This window comes from Impatiens glandulifera, chromosome 9 (genome assembly GCF_907164915.1).
Source record: "Impatiens glandulifera chromosome 9, dImpGla2.1, whole genome shotgun sequence".
Lineage (NCBI taxonomy): Eukaryota > Viridiplantae > Streptophyta > Magnoliopsida > Ericales > Balsaminaceae > Impatiens > Impatiens glandulifera.
The window spans coordinates 33,145,100-33,160,093 of NC_061870.1; the positions used below are offsets into that span (position 1 = coordinate 33,145,100).

Below are 14,994 nucleotides of genomic sequence, written 5' to 3' on the forward strand. Positions count from 1 at the left end.
CCCAAATATCAATTTACTCTCACATATATGTTCAAATTAAATACAGCTCTCGACACGGCAAATCAAACAAATTCAAATTAAGCCTATATATATTACTCTATTTATTTTACTTTATTCTTAGTATTGTTTATGTTGTTTTTTTATTAATAGAAAAAAGTCTTAATTTAAAAAGATAAATTATAATATATAATATTTTTTTAAATGCTGCTCATTGAAATTTTCAATGAACATCGTCTTATAATTTCTTATTAAAAAAGTAATCTAATTTCATAAGAATATATAGCTTGCTCTTGAAACATAAACACAACACTTAATCAATACATATCCTCATAATTAAGATGATTTAGAAACAGGTTCGTACATCGAAACAGAGCTTAGAGACCACAGTAAATCATTAATTATATACTGTGGCCATGATCTATAGATAAACCAAGCCCTAACATGAGTCTTATTTAGAAATAAGAAACACACATAATATATACAACACAGAGCACATAAACATATATTTGATCTTAATTAGTATGAGGATTTAATTAATCAAGGATTAATACATAAGTGCAGCTCCCTCCGCAGCTGCGTGAGCCATGAAGCCCTCCGCCGCAGCTGCATGAGCCATGAAACCCTCCTCCGCTCCCCCACCATGCTTGCATAGATATTTGTTTGTTGCCATACGAGACTTAAAACTATACATGCATGAACTGATCGATCCAGTAAAACACAAAACAGGGTTTTAATATTATCTTAATTAATAATTTAGTTTTTATTATTAATTTAATCAAATATAAAATCCATACACTTTGGCTGGAGTAGCTATAGCCACGTCGGTTGGAATCGGCTCATCAATCATGTCTAGGTACATCTTCTTCTTACTTCTTATATATATGTCAAATATAATTAATGAAACACACAAATTAATGATTCTTTTTTCTTAATTTATGAAAAAAATAAACTATAAATGGTAGCTAGCTAGGGTTGTTACCCGCAGTTGCAGCTGGAGCCGCAGTTACAGCTTGATCCGCAGTTGCAAGACATTTTTTTTTTTTATTTCTTAAGAAGAGAGATATATAAAAACTTAAATCTTTGTCTGGTACGAAATAAAATGTTATCCCATGGATGCTATTTATAGTAGGCTAGTCTTTCAGATCTGCCGACACGTGTTTGAATCAAATCCATCTGATGGATGATGCATATGGCCCCCTCTTTAATTGCATTGATATATTTTTTTATGCATTATTATAATGTATGTCTATTTATCTTTTGATCATGAGTTCTTATAATTTGATCTTGACAAGAAATGTATAAATAAATAAACAAAAACATGCATGATGTTTGCTAAGAAATTAGTTGGTTTTAAAAATCAGATTTAGTTTTTTGATGTTCACAAATTGTGGGTTTTTATCTAATCGGAGATGATTATGAAGAAACTCGTATTAATATTTTTTTTTAGATAATAAATTTTGTTTACAAGAAATAAGTAAAACTAATTTAAGGTTAATATTTGTGTGGATCAGAAAGTTGAAAGGGAAATTTGATATATTTGTGAATGAGGTGGGTGGCTAATTAAATATCCAAAACTAACACGTAAGCTAAACTCCAGGAAGATAATATTATTAATGTCACATTTCAAATCATCATTATTAATGAGGACAAAAGCTTCATGATATTATTAAATATTTCATTTTTAACTATGAAATGGTTTAACCCTAGTTACCTGCTCCCCATGATATTTATCTCCCACACAAGTTGTTGATTTTGACATTTTAAAATAATTTTAAACTTGAGTATTTGGCTTTTACTCGTTAAATTTTATTTTTGGGTTAGTTGGTAGTCACTTATTTTAAAAATTAAGAGAGAGAAATTTTAATTAAAAGAGATTATTTCGAGGAGATGATAATTTTTTTTGATAAAAAAATTTAAAAATTATTGATATATATAAATAAAATAAATAATAATAATTTTAAATAAAAAGTATTTTAATATTTTAATTAATAAATTAAATTGTGTGATGAATATAAATTGAGTGGTACAATAAATAGAGAAAGTTAAATAATATTTAATTTGTTTAAAATTATTTTAATAACTTGTAGGGCAGGGTGAGTTGAAATTATCCATTTATTCTTAATAATAATAATGTTTTATGAAGACATTTTTTTATTTTTATTTTTATATATAGAATATTCTTATAATTACTATAATCTTTCAATAAAAAAGTAATAATTAAAAATAAAATATAAAATTATTTGTTATTTATAAACTAAAAATTAATTGTAGTTATATATTATTATTATATATAAAATTAATTTAAATAATAATAAATAAATGATACTATCAAGAAAATATATTTATAAAATTAATTATAAAAATATATTTATTTAATAAGTATTTTTTTATAAAAAAATTTATAAATATAAATTCACTTTATTTTTATAAAGTTGCAAGATATTAAAATAATAAAAGTTTAACTTATTTAATTAAAAGTTACTTAAAAGAGACTAATTAATTTATTTTAAAATCATAAAATTTAAAAAGTTAAGTCAAGATTTTAATATTTTAACTTGATAAAAAAAACATAACAAAAACTATTTAAATTTTAATTATTCCTAGTTTAAAATTAACCAAAGTAATATTACTTTAAATAAAAGTCTTGGACCAATACAAATGTAACACAAAGTCAAAATGTTTAACTCAATCTATTAAATTGATGATTTATATATTTTATTGAAAAGGAATTTCTACATTTTATTATTCATAACCTCCTTACATATTATTTGTAAATTTATTATAATTCAAGTTTACTTAAATTATATTTGAAATTTAGGTGATATATCTTCTACAAAAATTTCAAATGCAGCAAATAAAAACATAATTAAAATGGTACAACTAACGTTTTGAATTAAATAGTTAACATGACCTATTCGAGAAATCAAACTCCGAATCGATCAAATCCATGGCCTTCCATATACCAATCCAAGCCCCCAAAACCGGGCATAACCCAAACCATGTTGAACTTTACTTAATGATTCAATTTTTTAAATGAACTAAATTATCACAATTAGTTAAACCATTGTTTCCCTAAAATAAAAACAAGCAATCCACCTCACAATCTATCGATATATATATATACATATACATGCAAACAATTAATGATCGTTCGTGTATGGCCGGGTATGACCATGTTTATGTATTCATGCATCTACAGGCCTACAACACAACCCTAAAAGAATACTGAAAAAGTATAAAAGAAAAGACAGATTGACTGAAATCCCATCTGACTCCTAAAAGTATAAAAGGGAATCTCAACTATACATTAGTTCATCAACAAGTTCATCTATAAGCAGCTCCTCAAACTCGAGTGCAACGCACTCACTTTCAAACTGTAGATTCATCCAACCATAATCTTCAGCAAGATCTCGACCCACGATGCAATCCACCGGCTGGTCAGGCTCTGCGCTTTTATTGAAGGATCTGTCAATACATGCCAATACCTCATCTAGGAAATGGTTTCCAAATGGAAGTGGTCGAACCCAACAAACAGAGGACAATGCCTTCGGGTAGTAAGTGTATGATCTGTCGTATATTTGAATTATCGCTTCGTTTGTTAAATCAAATAGAATCTGGTGATGTGAAAATGAGGACGCGGTGTCATTGTCATCACATGGCCAGTATGTCTCCATATCTTCGTATAATGATGGGTCAAGAGGAGATTCAGATGAATTCCATGCCCCGAATAAGTCATTAGCCGTGAAGCCTGAAAGTTCTAGAATCTTCTTAACGTAATTGATGTCAGAACCGTCTGTGATCTGTAGCTCGTTCTGATTTCTGTTTTCTGTCTGACTGTTCTGATCAGCTTCTTCAGCAGAAGACATTTCTTTCTCCTCTTCAAGCAAACAGATCTCCATTTCGCCGAAAAATGTCTCTTCCTTGCAAAATTCAACATGTGAAAGCGAGTGGACCCTCTTGAAAGATATCCGAGGCTGTGCTAATTCGGAAGAAATCTCATATTCACTCCTCAACTTCAAGCTCTTGGAGCGATAGCAGCTGGTATCTCTACCTGAAACTGAAGAATGCTCTAACAAATGAATATACCTATCCAATGATTCTTGAAGAGAGGATGTTCTTAAGTGGGTTCTTCTAAAACCATAATCAGATCCATCATACTTATCCTCCTCAACCACATGTTCCTCTTCAATAAATTTTGATTCTTCCTGATCATTTGTATTGCTTTCGCCATCATACTGAAAGCGTAACGGACCAGATTTCGAGCTAAGGAGTTTTTCTCTCTTCTTCTTGAAAGACCACACCTCGTCTATTTTGTGGTTTAGTTTGCTGGATCTAACATTTGTACCATGTGACATACCAGCTTGAGGAAATGAGCCCGATTTACTCAGTCTTGCCGGTCTGTCAGAAATTCGAGGGATTTTCGTGTGAATTGTTGTACCATCATCATCTTCAGTATTATACAGAAACTTTTGGAACAAGTCCTTGTTGACTCTAAATATCTCAAGAATATCCTTCTTTCCTTGTTGATCCGGATCCAAGTATTCTTCTTCGTTGACTAGACTTTGGTTTTGTGAAGTAGTCTTCTTTATTTGGGATGGATGAAAGCTGTCCGGTTTACTGTGAAGGAAAATAACTTTTCGCCTCCAGCCAGCGATCTTTCCTTTAGTAGGTCCATGATTGAGAGTTTCTAAATGATGGATGGAATAGGTTCTTGTAAGTTTCTTTTGTTGTTTAAGTGATGACTTTTCTTCCTTCGACATCTCATAAACTAATGACTTAATTCGTGCCATAATGGATCGCTTGCTTGACGATCTGGTTTCCTTTGTATCTCCATCAACCTGATACAAATTTGAAATCATAACTCAATTAGGAATTTTACTAAAGTTATATGGAACCATTGATGTCAATTAACAAATTTTGTAGGTAACCAAAGTTGGTGATCCATAAACTTACAAGGAAGTTACCAGCAACTTCTTCATCATCCAAAAGACTGTGAACCTCATTAGAATCATCTATATTCAATGTTATCCCCGATCTCCTATTTCCTTTAGGAGAAGAAAAAGAAAGATTTTCAATGCTTACACTTGAGAAAACCATATAAATTTGACATCAATGGTTGAATCAAACCTTGGAAAAGGAAAGGCGATCCATACCTTTTACATGTTTGTTCCTATTGTGTTTCTTGGGGCTGTGGGGCATCATCTTTTTAACATGACGGTTCCAATGATGGTAATCAAAGGCATGAATTATTCCCCACATGCATCCCGGATGGAATTCTTCAAGCTGCCCATCATCGTTACTGTCAGCAATGGAGTCCTTCCCCATTCTTCAAGCAGATCAAAGCTGGAAGAATTCTATCACCACCATAAACCCCAGAAACAGAAACTAATTAATAACAAGTAAAATTCACAACTGAGCCAAAATTCACAGACGCAAAATATCAAACACCTTATAGGCAAACAGAACAACTCTCTTGATTTTGATCAAACTAGTTAAAAACTCGAACAACCATTGATGATGTGGGTAATAAATCCAATTAGAGTTTCTATAAACCACCTAAATTAGGAGGAGATAGTCGTAAAAAGTCGACGAACCTTTGATTGTGGGAACAGAATAGAACAGAGAGGCGGTAGATGGTGGAATTGGCGACCAAGGAAGGAGGATCGTAGGCGTTGTCCCTTATGGTTGAAAAGGGTTGGAGATACTGGAGCTCTGGTATGGAGAGGTGTAAAGATTACTACTGAAGGCCGTCGATATTGAAAAAAATCATTCGTGAAGGTAAAGATATGAGATATGAGATGTCAAGATTGGCCCGTCAATGCGGAAAGTTTCAATATTTAAGCTAAATAGTCGAATCGGAGAGTGTCGCGTCTCTCTGTGTGTGTGTGTGTGAGAGAGAGAGAGAGAGAGAGAGAGAGAGAGAGAGAGAGAGAGAAATGGTCAAAGTTTATGTTCTTCGTTCAGAGAGGGGAGGGGAGACTTTGAAGAACGATGGGGGTGTTTTTAGCGACGCTTAAGCTTTTACCCGTCAACTACTTTTCTGTGTAGAAAGAACAAACCACTTTACCGGTCATCAACCACTCTCCTCAGTCACACATATACACGACCAGGCTTACACGCGACACCAAAATATCTAATTATACTTAATTTATTATCATAATAATAATAATCTATTAGTGGTTATACCATACAAGCAAAGCAAAGCAACCATTGATTAATTCATATGCTTATTTTTATGTAATTCTTTCTTTGTCTAGAATGTTTTCATTTCCAAACAAAAAAAAACAACATTTCCTTGTTTTTTTAGATCAAACCAATGCTCCAAACACAATAACATTATAGTTTCTATATGTAAAAGATCAATTTTTTTTTTAGGCATATGAGATAACAATTTTGATCATATCGAAGAGTGTCTCATTTTTATTTTCATCACTCAGATTTGAGTTAATGTTGTGTTTTGTTAGTTTGATGTTTTTTGTCTCGGAAATTTATAGTCTAAATAATATTTTTAATTGTTGGTGAGTGTTGGTGAGTCGCTTACTACTCAAACCCTCTAATTGTGTTGATAATTATTTCTCGAGTCCGTGTCCGTCTCTATGTAGCAGCAAAAGAAATGAAATAATCGGGTATGAAATTATTTTTCATTTTTTTAATAAATAGTTATTTGATTTGATCTTTCATATAATGACATCCTCACTCACATAATTTGTATGAATTTCTCACTACTTTTGTCATATATATGTATATAGTTTATTTTCACTTAACATGATTTTTTTCGGCGTCATTTATCAACTTTCGGTTAAAGATAATTTAACTGTTGCTAGGAATATTTTGTAGAAATTTTTTCGATATCGTTTTCATTGATTTGTTCGGCTTGCTCTACTTCCACTTTATTGTTTAAGAACTCAAATGAGTTTGTTTCTTCTCAACAAATTGTATTTTTTACCTTAAGAGTTTTATTTTTATAAATTATTTATACGATCTTTAGATAATCAATTATTTATTTTGATTTTATTTATTTACTAATTAATTTATTTTATATTTAAATTTGATGAGAATTAATTTATTATAAAAAAAATAAATCATTAATACTGCCAAGACATTACACAATCACAAATAAATAACCAATTTATGTTTTAAATCAATAATAAACAAAATTGAAATAACTAATTAAAGAGGTTACAAAACAGAGAGCAGGTTGAGGATGTATTAATAGTGTGATTAGGTGACCGAATTGATGATTATTTATTTCAAAGCAATATCATAATATGTATTTATTGTTGTTGAAATATGAAAGTAACATATATCTAACTATATGACACTAATTTTGAGGCATACATATAGTTGTACTTGTATTCCAATCAATAATGGGCATATGTATATATAAAAAATATAGTTTATTTTTAATTTTTTATAGAATTAATGACTCCCAAATATAATTATATTTTGTTAGATAAAAGAGGATAAGCTTTAACTAGTGTTAGGCCATCCGCCTTAACAACTTAAGTGAGGTCATTTGTTTGGAGATTATCCAGATTCTCTTGTACTTTCACTTTATTTATTTATTTATCAATTATATTATCCCATAACTTTGTACTTATCTGACTTTTTAATTTATAAAACTAACAACACTTCACAACTATAATTCTCATGTTTTCATGAAATTTTCATTTATATATTCTCAGTGTCTAATTTTAATTACTACTAATTTATTTATGTATTGGGTTAGAAAATTAATATAAAGCAAATTTCAAAGGTTTACATAGTCAAAGTAAAAGTCAAACGTGTTTAGTGTGTTTGTTTGAAGAATATCCAGTTGTTGAAGTAAAAGTATGAACACAAGCTAACGTATACAGAGGGCAAATCATCATCTTCTTCTTCTTCTAGAATCAAATAAAATACAAACAAGGGTTTTATAGAAGAACTAAAATACAAACAGGGTTTTAAAGAAGAACGATTATTGTTGAGGAAAGATTAAAACTTTAGAACTTAGAAGGCAGAATCAAACCAGGTTATGCTGATTGCTGATGATATGAAAGAGCTTTGAATTCACAAACATGGAATGATAAAATTATTTGAAAAGTGAAGATTGAAGTCATCTCTTTCTGTAAGACTGACTTGACTGTAAGTCTGTAACCCTTTTTTCCTGTAAAAATGGAAATCACGAGAGGAATATTCTTATTATAGCTTTCTTTCTTTCACTCTCTCACTTGCTGCTCCATTCTTTTCTTCTTCTTCATCTGGGCTAAGCGAGCTAAACATGGGCGGCACCTCTCGTGATGCCCATTTAGCCCCATTCATAATTCTATTCCTTTTCTCGACCAATTCAATCTCCATTCTCACCACCACCGCCGCCATAAACATCACAGATTTGCTATCTCCTTTCCCCCATCTCTCCGAATTCAACAATCTACTATCTTCAACCTCCGTCGCCGCAGATCTCGCTTCTCGATCCTCCATAACTATCCTCGCCGTCCCTAACGCCTACCTACGCTCTCCTAATTTCACTCGCCTCACTTCTTCCTCCGCTACTAACCTCGCCGATGTCGTCCGTTACCACGTCCTTCTCCAATACCTTTCCTGGCCCGATCTCAACCGCATTCCTCCCTCCGGTAAATTAGTCACCACACTCTACCAAACCACCGGCCGCGCCACCAATAACTTCGGCTCTGTTAACATCACTCATGACGATTCCGCCGTCGGCTTCTCTGTCAGATCCCCTGCGCTATCTCCCTCCAATGCCTCCATTCTTTCGCTCGTTGTATCCCAACCCTACAATTTCAGTATCTTCACCATCAATTCGGTTCTCGTTCCTTCCGGATTCGATCTAATGGAGACGGAATTGCGGCCCTTGGGTATCAACATCACAGACGAATTAATCGAAGCGCATGATTTCAATGTAGCCGCTTCCTTGCTAGCCGCGTCCGGCCTCGAGCTGGAGCTCGAGAGGAACGAGGGCGGCGCCGGAATCACAATGTTTATTCCCACCGACGAGGCTTTTTCGGATCTTCCCGTTTCAGCAAATTTCCAGTCCCTTGCGGCAGACAAGAAGGAGGTCGTGCTCAAATTCCACGTCCTTCATTCCTACTACACCCTCGGCTCGCTTCAGTCGATAGTGAACCCGGTTCAACCCACACTAGCCACAGAGTTCATGGGGGCTGGCACCTTTACACTCAATATTTCTCGGATTAACGGTTCGGTCGCCATTAATTCAGGTAGATTAATCTTCTTCATCATTTTTTTTCCATATCATAAAATCAGCTTTTACTATTCATTTCCTAAACAGAATTTCAATATCTTAAGAATTTGCCCAAGTAGAAAAAGGCACCAATCATGCTCTTTGCTATAGACAAATTGTTGCATATCTTTGCAGTTTACAGAACCGTATTATAAAGGCTTCCTAGACACTAATCATACTAACTGGTATTTCCAAATTGTTTATATGCTTACATGTTTATTCCCTCAAATCTGACAGCCTTATCAGTCCATAGTGTAATCAACCAATTAACATTGTAGTAAATAACTAAATACTGAAATAAGTATCTCTTGCCTCTCCAAACCTTGGCAGCCTTTTCTAGTTTTATTTGAGAATGGAAAGAGTCATGTCTCATCTTGTTAAATGAAATATTGCCAAGATGGGGAATGTCTCAGTGTTCAATAAAGTCATTCTGTTTAAATGGTGTTGGATATTGTCTAAAGAAAAGGATAAGCTTTGGGTGAGGGTGACTCTGGGCGAAGTATGGTGTTGATATTATAGGATAGTTCGCCAACTAGGTTTCTCACACCCAGGACATTGGTATGTGGAAGGAGCATTAGTCTTAAGTCTTAACTGAAAGAATTTCAAGAGTGCGACCAGCTTCTTGGTGGGTAATTGGAACTCCATTGTGTTTTGGACTCATAAATTGGAAACTCATTCCCTTAGCCTTTTGATGTTATTTTTAGGATGCTAGTGCTGAGGATATGTAAGATGGGGATGATAGGGATGTTTCAAGTCGTGTTCGTTTTACCTGTTGTTTAACAGAGACGGAAAAGGAAGCAAAGCAATAGTTGATTAGTTTGATTCAGGGAGTCAAACCCCGAGAGAACTGTGAGGACATAATGAAGTGGGGCAGTATGGACCATTTTTGTGTCAAAGTGTGCTACGAGCTGTTGGAAAAGGATGAAATATCTTCGTTCCCTTAGACCGGGGTATGGAATGCTAAAACCTCTCCAAAATTTCATTTTTCGGTTGGAGGGTTATTCATGGTGAAATTCTCACTCATGACTTTCTTGTTAAGGATAAAAGAGTTACTCTTGTATGTGTCTCTCATTTGAGGAGTCAGACATCTTCATTGCTCTTTAACAAAAGAATTGTGGGACTTGATCATGTGTTGCAATTCTCAATTAATGCCTTTTTGGAGGAATTGACTGATTAGGGAAGAAAGTGCTCTTAATGAGATATGATTTACCATTCATATTCTCAATTAATGCCTTTTGGGTGGATTTGATTGATTAAGGAAGAAAGTGGCTCCTAATGAGATATGATTTACCATTTATATTATCATTTAGTGGGTGATCTGGAATGAAAGGATCAAGAGATGACTAGGAGACTGGTCAGCTGACTGAAAAACAATTTCCTTAACATCCTCACGTCTTATTCTTATTGACGCCCCACCCGGGTTCATCTGCACTATCCCTCTACTCCAATCTCTTCGTCATTTAATTTAAATGATGGCACATCATATGTTTTAGTTTAAACCGTTCGTTGGTTTTAACCCAAATAAATTATAAATATTAATATCATTATTATAATTTAACAACGTTAATATCTCTCCCCTCTTATTTAAGAATTGTATCTGTTGATAGTAGAATATTATGTGAATGTGCCAGAGATTAATAGTGGAATATTATGTGAATGTACAAGAGATTGATAGATGAATATTATGTGAATGTGCAAGTGATTAAGCCTTGGCGCTGCTTCCTTGACAATCCCTGAAGCTATCAATTCTGCACAGCTTCAATGATAAATGCAGATAAAAATTATCGGTTATTATCTACCTTAGTTGTTGAATTCAATGAATCATTCGTTCTCCTTGTTACCCTTCTCAAGTAAAAGAAAACCCATGATAATTTTTTAGTATACACTTTTAGCTATTATCATCCTAATGAACAAGAGATGGAAGACAACTTAGATTGACTCCTCGTTTCACCAAACTGCTAGAGACTACTCTGTTTGATGTTTTTTTAATGTCTTTTATTATTATGTTATTAGTATTTATCCTAATTAGTATTATTGGCTTCTAGTTTCTCTAATGTTATTTAAGTTGATTTAATCAAATGATCAGGACAAAATAATTGGACTCAATTAGCATTTCTAGTTTCAGTTATTGTATTGCATATGTTCATGTTCCTAAACAAAAACAAGATTGAAGTTGCATGATAAGAGCTAAAAGTGTATCTTCAAAAATTATCATGGTTTTCTTTTCAACAAGGAGAACAATTTTTATTTATTGAATGTTGAAAGCTAGCATGACACATTACAGTCATGACTTCCATTTCCATTTAAGGTATTTTAAGTGGGAATCGAAGAAGAACATTTTTTTTTTTAAATGTAGAAAGCTAGCATGACACCCCATAACCCTGACTTCCACTTCCATTTAAGACGTTCTAAGTGGGAATCGAATCCGTAATTTTTGGTCTCTTATGAACCACTCTTGGCGCTTGAAGTAACAAGGAGAACAAATGATTCATTGAATTCGATATATAACACCATCCAACAACAGAGGTAGATAATAACCCATAATTTTATCTCTATTACCCATTGAAGTTGTACATAATTGATAGTTTTAAGGGATTGTAATGAGGCATCCAATGCTTAATCTCTTTGCACATTCACATATTATTTCAATTAACAGATATTTTTTCAGACGATTCTTACGGAAGAGGGAGAAGGAAGAGAGAGGTGAATAAATGTGATGTTAACTATGTTAAATTATAATAATGATATTATAATTTATTTGGGTTAAAAATAATGAAAGGTTTAAATTAAAACATATGATGTGTCATCATTTAAATGAATGGATGAGGAGAATGGTGTAGAGGGATGGTGCAGAAGAAAACGGGCCCTTATTGACAAGGGATTTTCGGATCACTCGGTGTATGACGATTTGGATCTCTTGAACAATCTAAGGTAGTGTTTGTCTTCACTGTCTTTTATTGTACTTTCTCTTTTTCCATGTTGTGTTTTTTTGTGTTGTGTTTCTTTCTTTTTCTTGTACTCTTGATATCCCTGAAATTACCTTATTAAAAAAATGGTAACCTTTTCACTCCATAATATAAGCAACCAAGTGACAGTTTTAAATAACTGAAACTGTGTATTTGATTTACTGTCTGTATGTAGTGATGCTTAATATTTTCAATAAATGGAGGATTGCATCAGGAAGTTCTATACTATACTTTTCCATACCAATAAGGCTGACGGATTACTCACCAATATATATTAAAGTAACATTAAATATTATCTTGTGCTTGCCATGAGAAAATGGAAATTATAAACATCAACACAAACATCTCATATACACATTTAGTTGTTTCAGAGGAAGAACATGTGTAGGTAGAAGGGAAGGGACCTGGAAAGGAAGAACATATGTTTTTTTTTGGACATGGAAAACAGAGAGACGTAGTGAATAGAAATGCTGCTAGAAAGCTCATGAGTTAGACAAAGACAGATACCAAAGGCTGGTAGGTCGACTTATTTGCCGACGTTTGTTTTAAAGTTAGTCAGTGGCTCGATTCATGCATGATCCAACTGAAGTGCACATGGTATAATAAAAATACATTTTTTTCGGGAAAATAATGGAAGGGGAATCACAGATGCACAGAGCACATGTTACCAAAGATATCTACACAGATGCAGATCTTGCCAGAAACACAGTGAACAAGTGATATATATATATATATATATATATATACGACCAACAAAACAGGTTGTGGTCTCAAAAAGTGGTGTTTGAATCGAGATCTCTAACTCTTGGGATATGTAATGTGGACATAGACAGAGACTTCATCTTAATTTTCTACATACATACCCACTACTGCATGTCGACAGACTCACCAGGACAAGGTTTGAAAAACTCTGTGGGTGAGTGTAGAAGAATATCCAGATTAGTGGAATATCTTATAATTTGGGTAGAGATAATATGTGAAAATAATTGTCTATAGTTGCATAAGTGGTTAAAATATCATTATTTTAGCATAGTTATAGGAACTGAAACTATATCCTAGAATTTTATGTGTATTGTGTATATAAACGTATGAGCAGTTGGAATAAAATCATCACTATTATATTCCCTTTTATCCAATCTCCACAAGAATCAAGATTCCCTTCACCATTTACTCTCATCTCCTTCCTTTCCCACTCCCCTTCAAATATATATATATATATAGAGAGAGAGAGAGATATAGATAGACAGTTATGTTATGTACTTATAGATTACCATTTGACCTGATTCTGACACACTAATCATGATTGGAGAGCTGGATTAATATGTGAAGTTCTTTTGACATATGACTTTCTTTATTGCTTTGAGAAATGAAAACATCATTTAGCATGAGAGTTACTTGTGATTGAGGGGGTTTCTGAAAATGAACAGAGAAACAAGGGGGCTCTGTGGTATGAGGTGAATTCACTAGGGTCATGTTCATTTTTAGATAAAATAATTATAAGAAAATGTAATGAGCTTGAGATTGGTGGGAACAAGCTAGCATAAATGGTAAAGTTGAACTATGCTTCTTTCCACTAGCATATTTGCATTAGAATATTAGGGGGAAGAATGTAACTAAAAAAAACTGTATTGGATCCTTTTAACATGACACGTATACAGGACTTATTCAGGCGACAGTGACACGAACGGTGTTCGATCAGAACCCTTTGGCTATTTTTGGAGTGTCAAATGTACTATTGCCAAGAGAGATCTTTGGAAAAAATCCTGTGGATACCAAGCCTGTCGGTGATGGTTCATGGGATGCTGTGTCACCTGAATCTAATTGGTCACCGCGGGAGGATTCGCCTGCAGGTCTGTTGTCTCCGCCAGGAACCAACCAAGATATCCTCCAATCAGAAGCTGTTAGAATTTCCCCTATCCTTATTGCTGCTCTATGGAGGGAAGGTTGTGTTGCCAATTTTATCCAGCTCCCAGGTTTAATTTTGCCAATTGTAATTTTTATGGCATTATGCAATTATCAACATAGAGGGTAAATAGTAATCAATTGAAATGATGATGTGGACTGGCTGGAAGAAGAAAGAAAGAAAGAAAGAGCAGCCATTTTAATTTTGATATTGATTTAATCTTATCATAAGGAAATTATGTGTAGCTTGATTAAATCCAGAGTGTGTTATCTCTTGACTAGATATTTCACCAGTTAGTAATTATTAGTGATATATATATATACCAAACCATATTTCTCATGCTTTATTAGGTTCATTTGTGTGTATTAGCGGCTGGTACTATGTATTTTATGGTTAGGTTTTTGTAATGCTGGTTATTGTTTTGTTTCTTAATAAAATAAAGAAAAAGAAGAAAAAGTGCATGTTTTCAAGCACAGGTTCATGAAAATGATTTGAGTGTGCCAAAAGTCTAAAGAATTTGCGCATGTAAATGTGTAATGTAAGCACAAAGGCATGCATTTAATTCATGCAGGCAGGCCTTGTAAAAAGGAGGACTAAAACAAGCAAACAAACTTGCAGCCTCATTTGTCACAGCATATGAATTTTAAATGTCAACCAAATTGAAAAAATTTTATCCGGCTCTCTTTTTTGGATTGAAGTGAATGCGTGTAACAGGATTTCTTTAAACTATCGTACCTTTAATTTTTTTTTTCAAATTTTTTTTTTATTTATTTATCTCCCAGTTGTCCTCCACAAGTTGTTGCTATAATTCCTCCATTCAATTAATTTGATTCAAAAATTGGCAACAATTATTGGTGTAAGAAGCTTCTGCATAAGCGTTCACCACA

The 14,994-nt window shown here is 33.2% G+C and overlaps 3 protein-coding genes across 3 annotated transcripts; 1 reads left to right on the forward strand and 2 right to left on the reverse strand.

Annotated features, from left to right (window-relative positions):
- Nucleotides 1-298: 298 nt before the first annotated feature.
- LOC124915717 (metallothionein-like protein 1A) lies at nucleotides 299-1,094 on the reverse strand. Its single transcript, XM_047456484.1, has 3 exons — nucleotides 980-1,094; nucleotides 795-872; nucleotides 299-698 (listed from the first exon to the last, which is right to left on the reverse strand). Exons 1-3 carry the CDS (start codon nucleotides 1,030-1,032, stop codon nucleotides 545-547), a joined length of 285 nt encoding a protein of 94 aa, XP_047312440.1. The 5' UTR covers nucleotides 1,033-1,094; the 3' UTR covers nucleotides 299-544.
- A 2,003-nt stretch (nucleotides 1,095-3,097) lies between these two features.
- On the reverse strand, nucleotides 3,098-5,350 carry LOC124916557 (protein TRM32-like). The gene is made up of 3 exons (XM_047457290.1): nucleotides 5,154-5,350; nucleotides 4,954-5,045; nucleotides 3,098-4,838 (listed from the first exon to the last, which is right to left on the reverse strand). Exons 1-3 carry the CDS (start codon nucleotides 5,323-5,325, stop codon nucleotides 3,297-3,299), a joined length of 1,806 nt encoding a protein of 601 aa, XP_047313246.1. The 5' UTR covers nucleotides 5,326-5,350; the 3' UTR covers nucleotides 3,098-3,296.
- A 2,690-nt stretch (nucleotides 5,351-8,040) lies between these two features.
- LOC124914809 (fasciclin-like arabinogalactan protein 4) lies at nucleotides 8,041-14,385 on the forward strand. Its single transcript, XM_047455417.1, has 2 exons — nucleotides 8,041-9,215; nucleotides 13,863-14,385. Exons 1-2 carry the CDS (start codon nucleotides 8,261-8,263, stop codon nucleotides 14,234-14,236), a joined length of 1,329 nt encoding a protein of 442 aa, XP_047311373.1. The 5' UTR covers nucleotides 8,041-8,260; the 3' UTR covers nucleotides 14,237-14,385.
- The last annotated feature ends 609 nt before the right edge of the window (nucleotides 14,386-14,994 follow it).

Coding starts and splice junctions, on each gene's coding strand:
- LOC124916557 (XM_047457290.1), bottom strand. CDS start 5,325: ATGGGGAAGGACTCCATTGCTGACAGTAACGATGATGGGCAGCTTGAA. Junction 5,046..5,153: donor TAGGAACAAACATGTAAAAG/GTATGGATCGCC, acceptor CTTCTCCTAAAG/GAAATAGGAGATCGGGGATA. Junction 4,839..4,953: donor AAGTTGCTGGTAACTTCCTT/GTAAGTTTATGG, acceptor AATTTGTATCAG/GTTGATGGAGATACAAAGGA.
- LOC124914809 (XM_047455417.1), top strand. CDS start 8,261: ATGGGCGGCACCTCTCGTGATGCCCATTTAGCCCCATTCATAATTCTA. Junction 9,216..13,862: donor TTCGGTCGCCATTAATTCAG/GTAGATTAATCT, acceptor ACACGTATACAG/GACTTATTCAGGCGACAGTG.
- LOC124915717 (XM_047456484.1), bottom strand. CDS start 1,032: ATGTCTTGCAACTGCGGATCAAGCTGTAACTGCGGCTCCAGCTGCAAC. Junction 873..979: donor GGCTCCAGCTGCAACTGCGG/GTAACAACCCTA, acceptor CATATATATAAG/AAGTAAGAAGAAGATGTACC. Junction 699..794: donor ATAGCTACTCCAGCCAAAGT/GTATGGATTTTA, acceptor TGGATCGATCAG/TTCATGCATGTATAGTTTTA.